The following is an 18,103-nucleotide window of genomic DNA, read 5'->3' on the forward strand; positions in this document are numbered from 1 at the left end:
GAACAAAATATGGCATGAGTCCAGAAACAAGAATGTGTTTTTTTTTTGCATGTAGGCTTTTCAGTCACTATGCAATGATTATCGATTCGCCAAGAACAGTAACAGTCAGATACTGGAGAAAAGGAGATATGAGAAACATCTTTTATTTTTTTCTAAAGAGGTGAAAATAAGTAAGATTTCTTATATTTCTCACTCGTAAGATTTTTAAACTCTTAAAAATGCAATTTCCTCTTTTCAAAGCACATGCCATCTTAAAAAAAAATCTTAGCAATGTACATTTGCACTCAAAGAAAAACATGCAGCGCCATTGTCTTTTGACAAAATTCTGCATAAAAAAACCCCACACAACTTTCTGCAAATATGTTCCCTCTTAATTATTTAGGGACTCCAAACCACAAACATTCAGTGCAACATTTATTGTTTCTTATTTCCGTAGGAAACACAGGACCAATGATGTCTTCTGACTATAACTGTTTCCTGATGGCTGAACAACAGTCTCCTTCTGCTTTACTTTAAAGTACTCTCTTTAACTTGCTGATGTAAGGTATAATTAGAATTCAGTACAACTTGAGGATCCAAGGGGAGGATGGAGGAGAAATACTTAAGGTGTACCCTGTGCCATAAACTTAGGAAAAAAATTTACAAAGAAAAAAAAACAAACCTCAGATTTTATCAATGCACCCTTTTAAAAAGTTTTTTTTTTTTAATTTCTGAAAGCAGCTTAATGTGAATCAAAAGCAGTTCCTGAGTAACTGCAGTAAACAGTGTCTCTTTAAAATATATATATGTGTATATATACATATACATATATATATTTATCTCTGCAACTTAGCTCATTTTGGTTCTGCCTTAATTTACCTCCTCAGCTTTGAGTTTTGTCACAGTTCCTTTCCTTTCAGTTCACAATGTGCAAGAACAACAGCATCAGCTCCGAGAGTTGGCATGGTGCAGATGTTTGTCACTTCTGTGCGATCATCGGCATGTCTTAGCCAGGTTTCCAGAGTCACTGCAGGTCACAGTTCTCTTAATTTCACAAAACCTGCGAGAGCCACAGATACTTCACGTTTTCTTCATCAGACGCCGTGACTGCCACTTGTGGAGCTTGTTGTAGGCTGTCTGGAGCATCTCTTCTATGTGACTTACCAACTGAAAAACAAAGCAAGACACTTAAGCAATAACTGGGCAAAGGCTGGGGAGGTTAACCGTTCTGATCCAGATCTGGCACATACTTCAGAGTATAGTTTCCAAGCTCATTTCTATTACTCCGATGAGGCAACCTACAAGCCCTTTGTGGAGGTATTTTCAGACACACTGGTGGGATAGAGGCTGGACATTCATCTGCTCTGTCTGGCCTGTTATTAACTAGCTATAGGACACCATGGAAGTTGAAACTGAGCTCTAGACCTCAGTTTCTTCTGTCAAATGAGGGAGGTGTACTGAACTGATTGATAGTTTCAAGAGCTGATGATTTTTTATTTATTTTTTTATGATAGTCACAGAGAGAGAGAGAGAGAGAGAGAGGCAGAGACATAGGCAGAGGGAGAAGCAGGCTCCATGCACCAGGAGCCCGACGTGGGATTCGATCCCGGGACTCCAGGATCACGCCCTGGGCCAAAGGCAGGCGCCAAACCGCTGCGCCACCCAGGGATCCTCTGATTGACAGTTTCTAGATTTAAACATTAGTCTGTTGACTAAGGACAGGATGGTGGCATCAACATTATTTTATAGAACATTTGAAAAAAATGCCTTACTCTCCTGAAGATCTTTACAAAAAACAACAACAGATTTTTATTTATTTGAGAGAGAGAATGAGCAGGGGCAGGGGCAGAGGGAGAAGTTCCTGCTGAACAGGGAATCTGATGCAGGGCTCCATTACAGGACTACAGGATCATGAGCTGAAGGCAGGTGCTTAACTGACTGAGCCACACAGGCACCCCTCTCTCCTTAAGGTTCTGATGTAGCAGGTCTGGCACAAGATCAGGAATCTATGTTCAAAAGCTCCTGTAGCTAATTTTGTTGCACAGCCAATCTTGTGAAGTATTTTTCTATGTTTTTTTTTACGGTCTTTTCCAGCTCCAATGTTAGGGAATTTCAATGTTACTCAGTAAATTAAAGAAAATCTTAATGGTGTCATTCAGTACTTCACGTAAGTATTATGTCACACCTTAGGTCAGAACTATACATCTTGAATAGAAAAAGATTTTTACCCTTGCTATGGATATAACTAAAGGTCAACAGGATCACACTGATTGAAGTTGATAAAGACTCCTGAAGGAAAATGTCTTTGGAGTATCTGTTTCTTTGGAGACGGACAGTATTTATGTAGTTGGAACTAACAGTCTTATAAAGTCTGCAAGTCAGTTCTGGCAGGATGCAATGGCGACAGGAAGTCCTTAATTCTTTTAGCATGTCAATAACTTAGATTCAATCTGAGATGGAATAAAAAAAAAACACCAACACACTTATTCACCCCATCTGTTATCATTATGGTGGGGGTGGGGGTAAGGAGAAAAAGTATTATGCTATTTAGTTGTCTGGAAAGTATATAAAAATCATTTATTTTGCTTGATGGGCACCAGTGGTTCCATAGTGCCAGTGAGAAGAGATGATTGCCATAACCTCTTGTGAGGTTGTACAGGCATACCTTGTTTTATTATGCTTATCATGCTTCTCAGTGGTTTGTTTTTTAATCGCAAATTGAAGATTTGGGGCAACACTGCATCAACTGACTCTACCAGGGAAAAGCCATTTTCCCAACAGCATTCATTCACCTTGTGTCTCTGTGTCACATTTTAGTAATGCTTGCAACATTTCAAACTTTTTCATGGTAATCTGTGACAGTTTGACTTTGATGTTTCTGCAATTAGTTTTGGGGCACCATAAAGCATACCTGTAAGATGGTAAACTTTATTTATTTATTTTTTTAAATTTTTATTTATTTGTGATAGTCACAGAGAGAGAGAGAGAGAGAGAAGCAGAGACACAGGCAGAGGGAGAAGCAGGCTCCATGCACCAGGAGCCCGATGTGGGACTCGATCCCGGGTCTCCAGGATCGCGCCCTGGGCCAAAGGCAGGCGCCAAACCGCTGCGCCACCCAGGGATCCCAAGATGGTAAACTTTAAATCGATAAATGCTGTGTCCTCTGACGGCTGCACTGACTGGCTGTTCCCCTCTCTCTCCCCTGTCTTCAGAACTCCCTATTTGCTGACACACAATGCTGCAAATAGGCCAATTAATAGCCCTACCATGGCCTCTAAGTGTTCAAGTGAAAAAGGAAGAGTCACACAACTCCCACGGTAAAACAAAACTTCCTCTTAGTGAGGAAGGGGTGTTGAAAGTTGAAACAGGCTGAATGAAAGCTAAGCCTCACTGTGTCAGTTAGCTAAGTTGTGAATGCAAAGGAAGAGTTCTTGAAAAAAAAATTGTTATTCCTGTGAAAATATGAATGGTAAGAAAGCAAAACAGTCTATTGCTGATATGAAGTTTTAGTGGTCTGGACAGAAGCTCAAACCAGTCACAACGTTGCCTTTAGCCAAAGCCTAATGCAGAGGAAGGTCACTCTCTTCAGTTCTATGAAGGCTGAGAGAAGTGAAGAAACTGTAGAGGAAAAGTCCAAAGCCATCAAAGTTGGGTCATTACCTTTAAGGAAAGAAGCCATCTCTGTAACAAAGTGCAAGGGTGAAGCAGCAAGTACTGATGTATAAGGTACAGCAGGTTATCCAGAAGATCTAGCTAAGTTAATTAACAAATGCAGCTAAATTAACCAATAGATTTTCAATATAGACAAAACAGCCTTCTACTGGAATATGACATCCACGACTCTCATAGCTAGAGAGAAGTCAGTGCCAGGCTTCAAAACTTCAAAGGACACACTGATTCTCTTATTAGGAGCTAATGCAGTTGGTGACTTTGACAATGTACCTGGTCACTCAAGAGCTCCGATGGAGATGTGCAAGATGAATGTTGTTTCCATGCCTGCTAACCCAACATTTATTTATTCCGTAGCCTGTAAGTTAAGGAGTAATTCTGACTCCTAAGTCTAATTATTTAAGAAATACAATTCCTAAGGCCATAGCTGCCATTGACAGGGATTACTCTGATGGATCTAGGCGAAGTAAAATGAAAGCCTTCTGGAAAGGATTCACCGTTCTAGATGCCATTAAGAATACTCATGATTCCTGGGAAGAGGTTAAAATACCAACATTAACATGAATTTGGAAGAAGTAACTGCAAAGTAAAGGAAATAGAAAGAGAACTAGAATTAGAAGTAGAGCCTGAAGATGTGACTAAATGACTGCCATCTCATAATAAAACTTGAATGAATGAGGAGTTGTTTCTCAGGGATGAGCAAAGATAGTAGTAGTTTCCTGAGATGGAATCTATTCCTGGTAAAGATGCTGTGAAGACTGTTGAAATGACAACAGGATATTTAGAATATTACATAAATTTAGCTGATAAAGCAGCAGCAGAATTTGAGAAGGGTGACTCTGAAGCAAACTTCACTGCTCTTATTTTTAAAAACTGCTACCAGCCACCCCAACCTTCAGCAGCCACCAACACAGAAATAAGATCCTTCGCCAGCAAAAAAGATTGACTCTGAAAGTTCAGGGGATAGCAATTTTAGCCATAAAATATTTTTAAATTAAGGGAGGTACAATGTTTCTAAAAATATAATGTTATTGCATACTTTTAAAAAAATATTTTATTTATTCATTCACAAGAGAAACAGAGAGAGAGAGGCAGACACAGGCAGAGAGAGAAGCAGGGTCCATGCAGGGAGCCTGACGTGGGACTCGATCCCGGGACTCCAGGATCACACCCTGGGCCAAAAGCAGGCTCTAAACCGCTGAGCCACCCAGGGATCCCAGTTATTGGATATTTAATAGACTATAAGAGAATGTAAACAATTTTTACATGCACTAGGAAACAGAAAAATTCATTTGAATCATTTTACTGAGGTGATCTGGAACCAAACCTTCAACATCTTTGAGGTTATGTATGCACGGGGCTTCAGAATCCTTTTTTCTAGTGTTCCAGGCAGTTACAACCGAGAAGACAACACATAAATTGAAACCCATGTGCTGTCCTTGCTCTCATATAGGAAGGAACTTCAAGTTTCCTTCCTGATTTTTAGTACTATAATTCTATTCTGAGACAAACCATGTAGAATGTTTAGGGAATAAATACTAAAAAACCTTACTGACAAAGAATTTTCAGCTTTCAATTATAAAACTCCTCCTTTTGATTAGCCCATTTACTGAAATACTAAATCCTAAAATTGTATATATTCTTCTTTCCCAGTCATCTCAGAGGGAATTGCATAACACATACAAAAAAACCCCATCTTGAGTGGTTGCTCTAGCCTTGCATTAAAAACAATGTTAAAAATCCTGAGCACAAAGTGACACTTTTCACCCACTACCTCACCCCCAGGCCTGCGCTGCTGTAAGCAATTAGGGTAGGTGAAGGCAGACCATTAGGCAGCAACTCTAAGGTTTACTGTTACAGAGTAGCAATTCTGCCTTTCTTGGCAGGGTTAAGTTTTCAAAATAATAATTTTTTAGGAACATATATATAGGTTTCTAGATCTATAAAACAAAGCACAGAGATGATTAGAGCTCCTTGACTGGCTCAATTGGCAGAGCAGTAACTCCTGATTTAGGATTGTGAGTTCAAGCCCCATAGAGCTTACTTAAAACAAACTTAAACCCATGGAGTTCATTATTATAAATGCCTGGGTTAGTTGTGGCCTTGGAAGACTGTGAAGGAGGGGTAGGCAACTGGATAGGGAATACCTATGGGTACTGGTATTGTTCCATTTCTTATGGCAATTTATGGGTAGATCCTTGTTTTGAAGTGTTACGTATTTTATATACTCTTGAATGTATGATACATTTTCATTTAAAAAATAGTACCCTTGAGAAGCTCCTGAGTGAGAGAGAGCCCCACACTGGGTACAGAGATTACTAAAACAAAACAAAACAAAACAAAAACTAAAAAAAACAAACTGTACTCTGAGCAATAGAAAAAACAAATGAACCCAATTTATCTACTCACTCACATGAAAACAAAATTAATCTCATAATTTTGTGACACAGAGAAAGAAAATCAGGCCAAAATCACATTGTTGCCTTACATTTGTGCTTAAATACTGTCTCCGAATTTTTTCTTGGAATGGGCAGAGCTTCGTAACTTGAAATCGCTCCAAATTACTTTTCATTTTCACTACCTAAAGACGATGACAGAAATAAATTAGAGAAATCTTAGAGAACCTATGGGAGGTAAGATAGAAACACAGGAAGGTTACTTTTTTTTAAATAGATTAATTGGCTTTAGGAATTTATATTAAATTCCTGAATACTGAATTTCTGGGTCAAAACATTTTTTAAACAAGGTAGTACAAGTTTAATGGAAGAAAGGACTCTTAGCAACCTGGCCATCACAGATCATTTTAAATTTTTTGTTCTTTTAAAAACCATAGATAAAAAAAAATGCTCTTTCACTGTAGCTTTGAAGATTATTTGAATACTAGGGAGTATGAAAATGTCCTCTTAGGTTTGCTGAGCCAAGTGCATTCTTTAGTGAGGTGCCTGTTAAAAATCTTTTGACTATTATTTTTAATGGGGCATTTAATCTTTTTTTTTTTTTAGAGGGTTGTTTAAAAGAGCAATCTATACAGTTCAATTACTACTATTAATACTATATATATTTTCTATTTGTCAACTGTCCTTTAATTGGTTAAAAAAGGATTTTAGTGTTTAGTGTTATATAGCTAGTGCTGTATTTGTTGTCAGGCTCAGTTTGAATTTCGCTACCTCTAAAAAATATACCAAATAAATAATTTTACATATATAACTTGTTTTGGGTCTCTGTCCTTCATTGCTCCTAGTGGATTCGAGCTAGACACAAGTTTTAAGATGTCCAACTATAGGTTATAGAAATGGCCTGGATCTCAAGTTTATTTATAAAATGGGTTTCAAAACCTACTCCATTAAGATGCTGTAGGCTTAAATTAACATATGCAAGTAGTTATCTGAATGTCTAGCACATGGTAAATACTCAATACAATTTTGATTTCAAAATAACACCCTACTAAGTCATACTACCAGAGAGCTGGCTGTTTGGAATTATTCTGACCTTTTCTTCTAGGAATGGTGTATTAACAGGAAAGCAGGACCAGAAGTGCCGTAGAAGTTCCCCAACAGCCACATAAAGGTGTTTCAATTCAGACTGAATATCATTTGGCACCATCTCTGCAGAAGAAAGAATTGGATAAAAGTTATTTCCACATATGTATAGTCTCTGAAAGAACGATCACTCACAAAATAAATATGATCATGTGTTCTTTGCCAATGCTAAACCAGGATGTGCTATTCAGAGATAAGTTAATGATTTTGTGGCTAACAGATCTTAAAATTTAAATTCCCTTAGATTTTGGAATAATTTTCAGGTTTCCTTTTATTCTAGGAGGCTGGAAAGTAAAAAAGAAAGCTTTTAGTATGATTAAGGAGACTAGCAATGTACTGCTGTTTGTAATATTAAGATAATTAATGAAACCTAACTCTTGTCTAAGTAGGATCTATACGCATAAAAACATAAGTTCCAGAAATGCTCCCAAAAAACAGAATATAATTTTTGCATTCCTCTCAACTTGCTCTTTAGAGTTTATTTAAGTAAAGGGACAGCAAAGAAAGTGGCCCAGCACATACGGTTTATGGCTTGCTGTGTCCCTCCCTGCATAAGTGCTCCTCCAGGTGACAGCGTTGTGATAGTACTACTGGCAGCACTACTTGAGAGAACCTGAAAGAAATGAAGACACAGAAAAGTGGTTTTTCTCTTCTTGCCATCTTTCTTACTTGTTTTACAGCAAAACATTCAGTACATCTTTATTCCTGTACTAACAGTATACAATTTATAGCAGCCAGAGTGAATTATTTTGCATGAGGCCAGAAAAAAATACCTACCAGTCTTCCAGCGAAACAAGCAAGTCTATAGAACTCAAAACTCACACTTTGGCTAGTAAAGCACTTTCTTAAGCACCAACTCAACTAAACTTGTGAACTTTTACCAATGAAGGTAAAATTGAGTTTAAGAAAACAAGCAAAAACAATATAACGTGTACTAGCCGGTAGCGGGGGGGGTGGGGGGGGGAGGAGAAAACAGAGCCGTTTGCCGTTTTCCAAAGGAGTGAATATACCTTGCCAAAAGGGGAAAAAAACATACTCCCCACTGTATCAGTATCAATAGTTAAGGAAATAATTGACCTATGTATTCAGTGGAATGCTTAACAAGTGCCAGGCACTGTGGTTATAGAGGAACAAATAATTTGTTGAATAGTTCAAGTGCAGGGCTAGTATGTGCAAGGCTTTTCAATGATGTTTTTGCAAGTAGAAATCTATGGGTATAAGGGACTGGCTGAAAATAAATTTTCAACCTGGCCTAAGGGTACAGGACATGACAACAATGAGTGAAGAGAACATGGGAGTTCATGTTATTCCTATTTCTTTTTGTCAGAAATTTAATGTGTTGGACCCAGAAGTTTCACTGATTGTTGAGTTTGCTGACTAGCCATGGGCTGCACTCAGGTACACACACCCAAGGAGAGATAACTTCCTGGGCATTCCTGAGTCAATTCATGTGTCTTAGATATTAAATCATTTTGGGGATGCAGAGTGGATGTGGGGAAAACTTTAAATATCTAAGATTGACCACAGCTTAAAAACAACCAGGAGAGTCTATCTGGGCCCAAGAGCCAGATGTTGGGCAGTTATATACCAAGAAGAAAAAAAGTAGTCAAATAATCTCAAATGTATTACGTGTGCATATATGTACATACCTATATTTCTCAGCTCTGGTCATGGAAGGGACAATAACACTAGCAGTAAATGATACCCCAAAAGCAATGAAAACACTGCACCCAGGTCTTTGTTTCTTTCTTTTTAAATTCTACACCAAGAGAGAGAATCCCAAGCAGGCTCCGCACTGAGGGCAGAGTCCGACTTAGGGCTCAATCACACCATGCTGATACCAAGACCCCAGAAATCAAGAGTGTGGCATTTAACTGACTGCACCACCCAGGCATCCCCAGATCTTTGGCTTCTAAATCTACGCAGCACTAAAGAAGATTCTGTGGCTGGGGCAGAGAAAGCATAAGATGAACCTGGAAGATCTCATTGTTCCATAAAGTAAGGTACTCAAAAATTGATGAAGAAATCATCAGAAAGATACAGGAGCCAGTGTGAGGGGCATGGGAAGGTACTAATTACTACAAAGAGGCATGGGTACACTTTTGGGGGTGACAAAACTGCTTTTTGACTTGTGTTGGTTGTTACCGAACTGCATATGTTTATTAAAATTTGCAAAAGAGACTAAAAAAATGTACATTTTATAATTTACTGCATGTAAATTATACCTTAGTTTAACAAAAAGACAGCAACAGTTAATAACCCAGAAAATAATGTAAGAACCCATGAATCCATTCTGATATAAATAAATGCAAGAGACGGAAAGGCAAGCTCTTCATCTTAGCAAAGTGTCAAATGATAAATGTAGAAGGAATAATGGGATTAGAAAATCACCATTTGGGGCACCTGAGTGGCTCAGTCAGTTGGGCGTCCAACTCTTAAGATTCTCTCTCCCTTTCCCTCTGCTCCTCCCACTGCTTGTGCACTCTCTCAAAGACAACAACAACAACAAAAAGTCACCATTTAACTACCATGGTATTGTTTCTGGTAAGAATAAAAAATGGATTCTAAAAAACTGTGGGTAATAGTTTGATAAGAAACAGAATATTTACATAGTCTTAAAAGTATTGCTCAAGGGGCACCTGGGTGGCTCAATGGGTTAAGCCTCTCCCTTTGGCTCAGATCATGATCTTAGGGTCCTGGGATTGAGTCCTGCATCAGGCTCAGTGGGGAGTCTGCTTCTCCCTCTGCCCTTCCTCCCCACTCATCATGCTCTCTGTCTCTCTCTCTCTGAAATAGATAAATAAAATCTTAAAACTGGCTCTACTCAAATATCAAGACCATGAAACTGTAAAACGATTCCATTTGAAAGGAGACTAAAGGGATACGAGAGAACCAAATACAACTTGGAACCTGACTTGGATGCTGGACCAAAAAAGTTTTCTTTGCTGTGAGGGACACTGCTGATACAACTGGTAACATTTTTGTATAAGACCTAAAGAATAACAATGCTTTATCAGTGTTAACTTATCATTTCTGTAATTATATTGTGTTATTTATGAGGAATGTTTTGTTTTAGGAAATACAAACTGAAATATTTCAGAGTTTCTAATCTCAAAATAGGCCAGAAAACATTCTTTTGGCAACTTGCTGTAAATTTGAGATTACTGCAAAATAAAAAGCAAAAAGTAAGTTCCAATACGTGACAAGTATTATAAAACATGTATGAACTCTGCCTCGGGGTTTACAAAAACAGACATGCCCCCATGCCCTGCCCCAAAACTTGTTCTGGGCATGCTGAGAATTGCTTTACAGAGATAATGAAATCTGAGCTGAGTTTTGAATAATTATTATTAGGGGCAGAACAGACTAAGGGCATTCTAAGAAGAGAGAAAGCCTGAGCTTTCTCTGTTTTCTAGGTAGTTTAGTGTGTTAGGCTGGAGAGAAGACTCTTGGTTGTGTGTGGAAGGGAATGGTGGGGATACAGCTGGAATGCAAACTGGAGATGTGAATCCGGGCCACAACGTAAAGGCTCTGGCACACCAGATAAAGGCATTCAGACAATTCCTATGTCAATGAAAGGGGACAGTAAAGGTTTTAAGCTGCAGGGTGATAAGATTAAATTTCTGTTTTTAGAAAGATAACCTGTAGAGGCATTGCGGAAAATTGATTCAGTGTGTTTAAACCAACGTTGTGGGAATCAAGAAATACTGAAGAATGGACAGAACTTGCCGAAGAATTTAAGTATGAATAAGAAAATAAAGACCTGATAATAAGCTCTATTTTATATATTCTAGTTTGAGGTCATGCAGAATATCTAGATAGTGATGTCCAGGAGTGTTTCGGAAATCTGGGAAATTTTCCCAATAACACTGGGTATGTGGAAGGAAAAAATTAGCAATCACAAAACTTATGTTATTTTTCATTACATCTTAACTTCAAATGCTTCTTGAGTATGCCAAATATCTTTTTTTCCCTACCTCTTGATTATTTTAAAATCTATTTAGCAGAAATATGCCTTTAAACCCAATTAAAACAGTTTATATAGTTCAATACAGTTGTGCTCATAAACGGAGGAAAGAACTATGGGAATTCTGGTTTTCAAACTGTACAAGTCACATACCTGAGTTAATTTGGGTGTATAAGCTTCCATTTCTTGCCTAATACTTTGAAAAGAATTAATAATGTCCTGACTTGTTGCATATTGTAGTGACTGGATTGGAGTTGGACCGTGATAATACCTGAAGATTAGCAAAGAATAAAGAAATTACTCATCACACAGAATAAAGGCGCTCAACATTTGCCCTTCAAATATTTTAGCAGTCTTCATAGAAGTTGTCCCCAAAGGAAAAAACAATATATTTAAACAGATTTCAATAAAGTAACTCAATTTTTATGGGGGTAATAAAAAAATAGCACAGAGAACCACCTTTTTATCTTAGCTTTTATCATTTAGCATCCTTTTCTGAAATGCACAAAGTAATTTTTTTTTTAAATAATTTTGAATTTGTCTTTTATTTTTTCTTTAATTTTTATTTATTTATTTATTTATGATAGTCACACAGAGAGAGAGAGAGAGACAGAGAGAGGCAGAGATACAGGCAGAGAGAGAAGCAGGCTCCATGCACTGGGAGCCCGACATGGGATCCGATCCCGGGTCTCCAGGATCGCGCCCTGGGCCAAATGCAGGCGCTAAACCGCTGCACCACCCAGGGATCCCCAAAGTAAATTTTCAAGGGAAGAAGATACTGTATTTTTATGGTAACAAAGGGATAGAAAACTTGGGTGCTACACTTGCAGAATATACTCTGCAGTGACTTGTGTTCTAGAACTGTTGTGCCTTAAGTTAATTTGATATTGACCAAACTTACCTATCTGACTTCTTGAGGTTTAGTGCAATCGTTTTTATGGAATTATTTTTTCCCAAGTCTTCATATTCAATGGACTCTTGTAACTTTGCCTGTAATTATCAATACAGCACTTTTTATGTTAACTTTTCCGTACAAAAGTAATAAATGTGACTGAAAAAGTACCACTATACAGAGAGTAAAATATGAAGTCTTCCCACCATGAGATTCGATTCCTAGAAATGAATGCTCTACAACTTGTTGAACTCATTTTCTCACCAACCACTCACAGAGTACCTGTTTTCTTCCTACACTCTGAAGTACACTTCCTACACATCTTAAGTATTACTGAACTTCCAGTTTTTAGCAGTCTGACAGGTGAAGATGGTGTATTTTACTATTTTTCTACCAAATAAGTAAGACTAATTTATTGTATGTGCTGTAAATACTTTTACTTGCGTGTTTTTTTTTTTTTTGGTTTTATTTCTTTCTTACTTATTATTCTGTGGATTAAATCTTTTGCCTAACTTTGATCCACTTAAGATTTATTGTGGAATAAGGAATCTGAGTTGTTTTAACAGTTCTCCCAACAGCATTTATAGAATAATGTCATTTCCTATGCATTATGAAATAGCATGTTTATCATGTATATTTAATTCTTCCAGGTATTTGGGTTTACTTCTGTACTATTTTGGTTTCTGTACTCTCTATTTTGGTTATACTAATCTGTTTTCTCCTGTACTAGTAGTAACAGACTGCTAAATTTCTACAGCCTATATGTTAATTATAAAAGAAATAAAGCAATCTACATATGGCTATTTGTGAAAATAATTCTACATTTCATCCTTTACATAGCTGTGAAATTCATCTGGTCAAACCTTCATCTATAGCTACCAAGACTAGGATCAAAATATTTAGGTTATTAAATAACCTGAAAACTTAGTATCTGAAATTACCCCTGTTTGGACAGTTTGAATATTCTCCTGGTAGTATAGGAACACAATATTCAGAATTAACACATTCACCAGTCCCACTTTACCTAAACCCAGAATTTTTTTTCTCAAATCTATACCCTTTTACCAACTTCAAGGCATATAGAAATCTTCATTAATTTTCACATAAATCAAGCTCATTTCTACCCCTGCTGTTGCTTCACCTAAGTCATATTCCTTTCTAACCTCCCATGATAACCCAAATCCCATACTTTTGCCAAAGTCTCATTCGATGACCTGATTCTCATACCTAACCGAAAACTCCATAAAAATACTCTTATTACTTCAGAATCTCTCATTCTATAAAACCCTTGTACAGAACATTCATCAGACCATTTATTTCAAACTATTGATTTCAAATAATGTCTAGAGTCAGCATTATTGAACACTGTGAAAATCCACACAAACCATGATTTTTAATTACCATGATTTTATTTTTAACAACTCTTTAATTACCAACTGTCAAATGTACTTAGTGTAATCGTACTGCAAAGAAAAGCATCACTTCCTAGATTTCATCTTAAACTCCTCTCTGTAACTTTCATTTTATTTTCACTTTTCTTAATCAGAAAAAAAAACTATTCAACTCATAAATAAGATATTTTTTAAAGGAGTGCACTTGTGATGATCACTGGGTATTATATATAAGTATCGAATCACTAAATTGTAGGGGTGCCTGGACTGCTCAGGCACTTAAGTGGCTGCCTTCAGCTCAGGTCATGATCCTGGAGCCCTGGGGTCCTGGAATAGAACCCAGTGTTGTGCTCCGTGCTCAGCAGGGGGTCTGCCTCTCCCTCTGCCCCTCCCTTCTGCTCATGCACACTCTCAAATAAATAAATAAATAAATCTTAAAAAAAATTAACAAAGCCAATAGAATATTTTTTCATTTTAAGTTTTCATTTAAATTCCAGTTAGTATATGGTACAGTCTTCGTTTTCAGGTATAGAATTTATTATTTTTTTTACAAGATTTTATTTATTTATTCAAGAGAAAGAGAACAGGAGCAGGATGATGGGCAGTGCGAGCAGAGAGGAAGAAGCAGGCTCCCCCATTGAGCAGACAGTCCAACGGGAGGCTTAAGTCCAGAACCCTAGAATCATGTCCTGAGCCAAAGGCAGATGCTTAACTGCCTGAGCTGCCCAGGCTTTGTTAATTTTAAAGGTTTTTTATTTTTTATTTTTTTAAAGATTTATTTATTTATTTATGAGAGAGAGAGAGAGAGAGAGAGAGAGGGGCAGAGACACAGGAGGAGGGAGAAGCAGGCTCCATGCCGGGAGCCTGATGTGGGACTCGATCCTGGGACTCCAGGATCGCGCCCTGGGCCAAAGGCAGGCGCTAAACCACTGAGCCACCCAGGGATCCCCTAAAGGTTTTTTAATTTATTCATTTGAGAGAGAGAGAAAGCAAAAGTATGAGAAAGGGGGAGGTTGAGAGGGAGGAGACAACCCACTGATCAGGGAGCCCAACCTGAGGCTCAATCCCAGGACCCTGAGATCATGACCTAAGCCGAAGGTAGACACTTAATCGAAGGAGCCACCAAGGTATCACCGGCTTTGTTAATTTTAAAAGTGTATATGCCTGTAGAAACATATTAAGTTACTAAAAAATGAACTAAAGTGTAAGACTCATTCATAATTCTTTTATGGAAAGAAAACCATTTAGCGAATTTTTGAAGGCCTTTTAAAAAAGTTCATAAACTTTTTTTTACATGTGAAATTGTACTACATAGCCTGTTCTGTGAACTTTGTATTTACTTAATTCATGAATTTTTATTTTCTTGATTCCTACTTTATTTTTGATTCCTACTTTAAATAACATAATTGCTATACTTCAAGTTTTATTCTGAAACACTTTTGATTTTGTGTTCCCTACAGACACTAAACTCATAAAGGATAAGAACTCTTATCCTTTTTTGTTTCCCACCCCCTAATATTTTCAGTGACTCAAAAATGGTTTCTTGAATATAATTTTTTATGAACTAATTATGGCATATGTGAACTCTTTTTAATTTAGTATGTCAGTAATCCTTTTCAAGTTATTCATGGCTGCATCAATCTCCATTGTATGGGCAGATATATTATTAGGATGTTTGCTACTTTGTTATAATACTATAATAGGTATGTGCATTTAAATATTTGCACACCTTTACCTTTTAAAATAACTGTCCAAAATGAATACTGTCCCCAAAATGGAATTAAGTGCATAAACCACTAAAATTTTAATACACATTGCTTGATTGCTGTTTATATTTATAATTAGGGAAGAACTTAAAAAATTGGGAGAGAAAAAAAAATTGGAGAGAGAGTAGCTTGGCAAAGTTGAAGGAAAAAATATGGAAGTAGATAATTCTGTCCATACTCCCCAAACGCCCCAAATGATTACTTCAATATTTAATGAGAACACATTTCTAATTCTGATATGCTGTTTAAAAGAGGCCCAAATCCTATCTTTTAAAATCATATACACAAACCTTTAGTTTTTCTTCCTGTCATATTGCCTTTGTTGAATACTCTTGCCCAGAACACAAACTGTATGTCAATATGTGTGTATGTGTACATGTGAAGGAAAAAAAAGAGAACAAAACCAGTAAGAACAGTTAACAGACAGGAATGCATGGAAAGTGGGCTGGCAAGTTAAAAACCAACAAAGTATTCTTTAAAACGTTCTATAATTTATGCCAAATGCTTAACGTCTTGGTCAGAAGAACTGAGTCATTTGAAATAATCTAGGGTTAACATAAAGTACTAATAGTTATACAAGGTTATCTGGAGAAACTTGAGCTCTAAACCTTCTGAACTTTTTACCCATACCCTTTTGACTGCAGGCTGGAAGCAATCTGCATCTCCAGAATTTCCATCGATGCTGCTGGGTTCACCATTTTGTTCATTTTGTGCTTCTCTTAAAACAAAGGGGGAAAATGTTAAAAATCAGAACAACACAACTCCATCTGGTTACCTTGAAAAGCCCAGTTATTGCACCTTTGCATGTATACTTAACTGTTTCCTGAGACCTGCTGCAAGGACCATGGCACTGTGATGGTTAAACCTCTTGATGATGGCAGCATTACTATTCTCCTTTATGGATTTAGAATTAGAAGTAGATGGCACAGAAGAAATGCCATAGCCCTATGAGAAACAATTTAGAAGATTAAAAATAAAGTTCTGGTTTTCTTATCCATTATGAGAGAGATGCCTAGCTGAAAAAGTTTTCTGGATGATGGGACTATATTAATTCTGAGCATTACTCAAATTTTGTTTTTTTGCGTTACTCAATTTTTACAGGTAAATATTTAACAAGTTACATACACACAAAAAAATACAACATGCTCCTTCTTCTAGCATGATAAAAATAATCTTAAACCACCCATTTTTTAAAGGAAGATTTTAAGTCATCTCTACACCCAGTGTGGCGCTCAAACTTCTAACCTTGAGATCAAGAATTGCATGCTCCACTGACCGAGCCAGGCAGGCACCCTGAACCGTGTTTTTCTTTCTTTCTTTCCTTTTTTTTTTAGAAGAGCTGTTTTGGATATAGTTAGCAAAATATTAAATGAAGAATTAGAATACAGGCATAGAATTAGAAAAAAAGGCATAGACTTAGGAGTCATGTAGATATGGAGTCAAATTCTGGCTTTATAACTTTTTAGTAAGTATTAGTCTAAGCAAGGGTAATCAACTTTTCCAAGCTCTGTAAAAATAAGTATTTAAGAAACAGATAGATATTTTCAAACATGTAGACAGAAAGTTGTTAAGACCTCGTGCCAAAGGAGCCAGAACACTAGTTAGCAGGGTGCTAGGCTATAAGCCAGTTACACATAGTTAAGTGCTGCAACAGAGGAAGTATTCTATCCCACAGGAGAGCAGAGATAGGTTCAAAAAAGCTTCATGGAGCACCATAAATTGATCAAGTGCTTGCAAGCCAGACACGAATACAGTAACATTTCAGGGAGAGGAAACTGCTTAAATATAGGTGTACAAGCAACATAATACATATGTGTCATAGGGTTTTCCTGGTCAGCAATACACCTGGAATGAAGGGTGGACCAGGGATTGGTGAGACATAGGGCTAAAAAGGGAAAAGATTATAAAAAGACTCATGCCGGGCAGCCCGGGTGGCTCCGCAGTTTAGCACTGCCTTCGGCCCAGGGCCTGATCCTGAAGACCTGGGATCGAGTCCCATGTTGGGCTCCCTGCATGGGGCCTGCTTCTCCCTCTGCCTGTGTGTCTCTGCCTCTCTCTGTCTCTCATAAATAAATTTAAAAAATCTTAAAGACTCATATGCCATTCATTCAGCAAATAATTACTGAATACCTATTACGTGTCATGTGCAGGGGATAGGTCAGTAAACGAGAGTCACCGTCACAAAACTTCTACTCTATTGAGATCACTTTTGAAAATGACAAGGGGTATGAAAAAAATAAAAGGGCGGCAGGATATAAGGACTGCATGGAGAGAGAGCAGGAACCACTTCAGATAGAGAGGTTAGAGAATGTCTCTCTTAAGATTTTATTTATTTACTCATGAGAGAGAGAGAGAGAGAGAGAGAGAGAGGCAGAGGGAGAGTAGGCTCCACACAGGGAGCCCGACTCAGGATCACGCCCGAGGCTGAAGGCGGCACCAAACCGCTGAGCAACTGAGGCTGCCCGAGAATGTCTCTCTTAAAGAAGTCTTTGAACAGATGTCTAAAAGATGGGTAGGAGCTAGTTAGGTAGAAGAGCAGGAAGGAGGAATAGCAAGTACAAAGACCCTGAGGTAGAAAAAGCTTGGGATAGACAAGAAAAAAGGTATCTAAGGGGATGAATGAGTGTAAGTGGCCTAAATTGAAGTAGCAGCAGGCAGAGGCCAAATCAAGAAGAGCCTTGTAGTTTTGATTTTTAGGTTCAATAAGAAACCACCAAAGAGTTTTACACAAAAAACTGTTATGATCTGATTTATAACTCTACTGCTAAGGGAAAGTAACATAGGGAACAAAGTTGAAAATAGGAGTATCAATTAGGAGGCTAATAAAAGCAATCAAAACAAAAATGGTGGTAGCTTAATTAATAGTAAGAGAGTTTAAGTGTGGGGATGCACAGTTGTAG

At 37.5% G+C, this 18,103-nt stretch overlaps 1 protein-coding gene and 1 long non-coding RNA gene across 3 annotated transcripts in view; one reads left to right on the top strand and one right to left on the bottom strand.

The window, feature by feature from the left end:
• Positions 1-127: 127 nt before the first annotated feature.
• Positions 128-18,103, bottom strand: part of GTF2H1 (general transcription factor IIH subunit 1) — a 36,942-nt gene continuing 18,966 nt past the window's right edge. For both annotated transcript variants that reach the window (XM_077866281.1, XM_077866280.1), the window contains 8 exons: positions 16,021-16,148; positions 15,834-15,921; positions 12,056-12,144; positions 11,308-11,425; positions 7,710-7,800; positions 7,138-7,253; positions 6,137-6,229; positions 128-1,146 (listed from right to left, as the gene is read on the bottom strand). In XM_077866281.1, the coding sequence (XP_077722407.1) occupies positions 1,060-1,146; positions 6,137-6,229; positions 7,138-7,253; positions 7,710-7,800; positions 11,308-11,425; positions 12,056-12,144; positions 15,834-15,921; positions 16,021-16,148 (810 nt within the window). In that variant the 3' untranslated portion in view covers positions 128-1,059. The remainder of the gene's footprint in view (positions 1,147-6,136; positions 6,230-7,137; positions 7,254-7,709; positions 7,801-11,307; positions 11,426-12,055; positions 12,145-15,833; positions 15,922-16,020; positions 16,149-18,103) is intronic.
• Positions 415-16,250, top strand: LOC144294570 (uncharacterized). Its single transcript, XR_013361928.1, has 3 exons — positions 415-544; positions 9,984-10,159; positions 15,848-16,250. It is a non-coding gene; the product is annotated as an uncharacterized LOC144294570 (long non-coding RNA).

This window comes from Canis aureus, chromosome 23 (assembly GCF_053574225.1).
Source record: "Canis aureus isolate CA01 chromosome 23, VMU_Caureus_v.1.0, whole genome shotgun sequence".
Taxonomy (NCBI): Eukaryota; Metazoa; Chordata; class Mammalia; order Carnivora; family Canidae; genus Canis; species Canis aureus.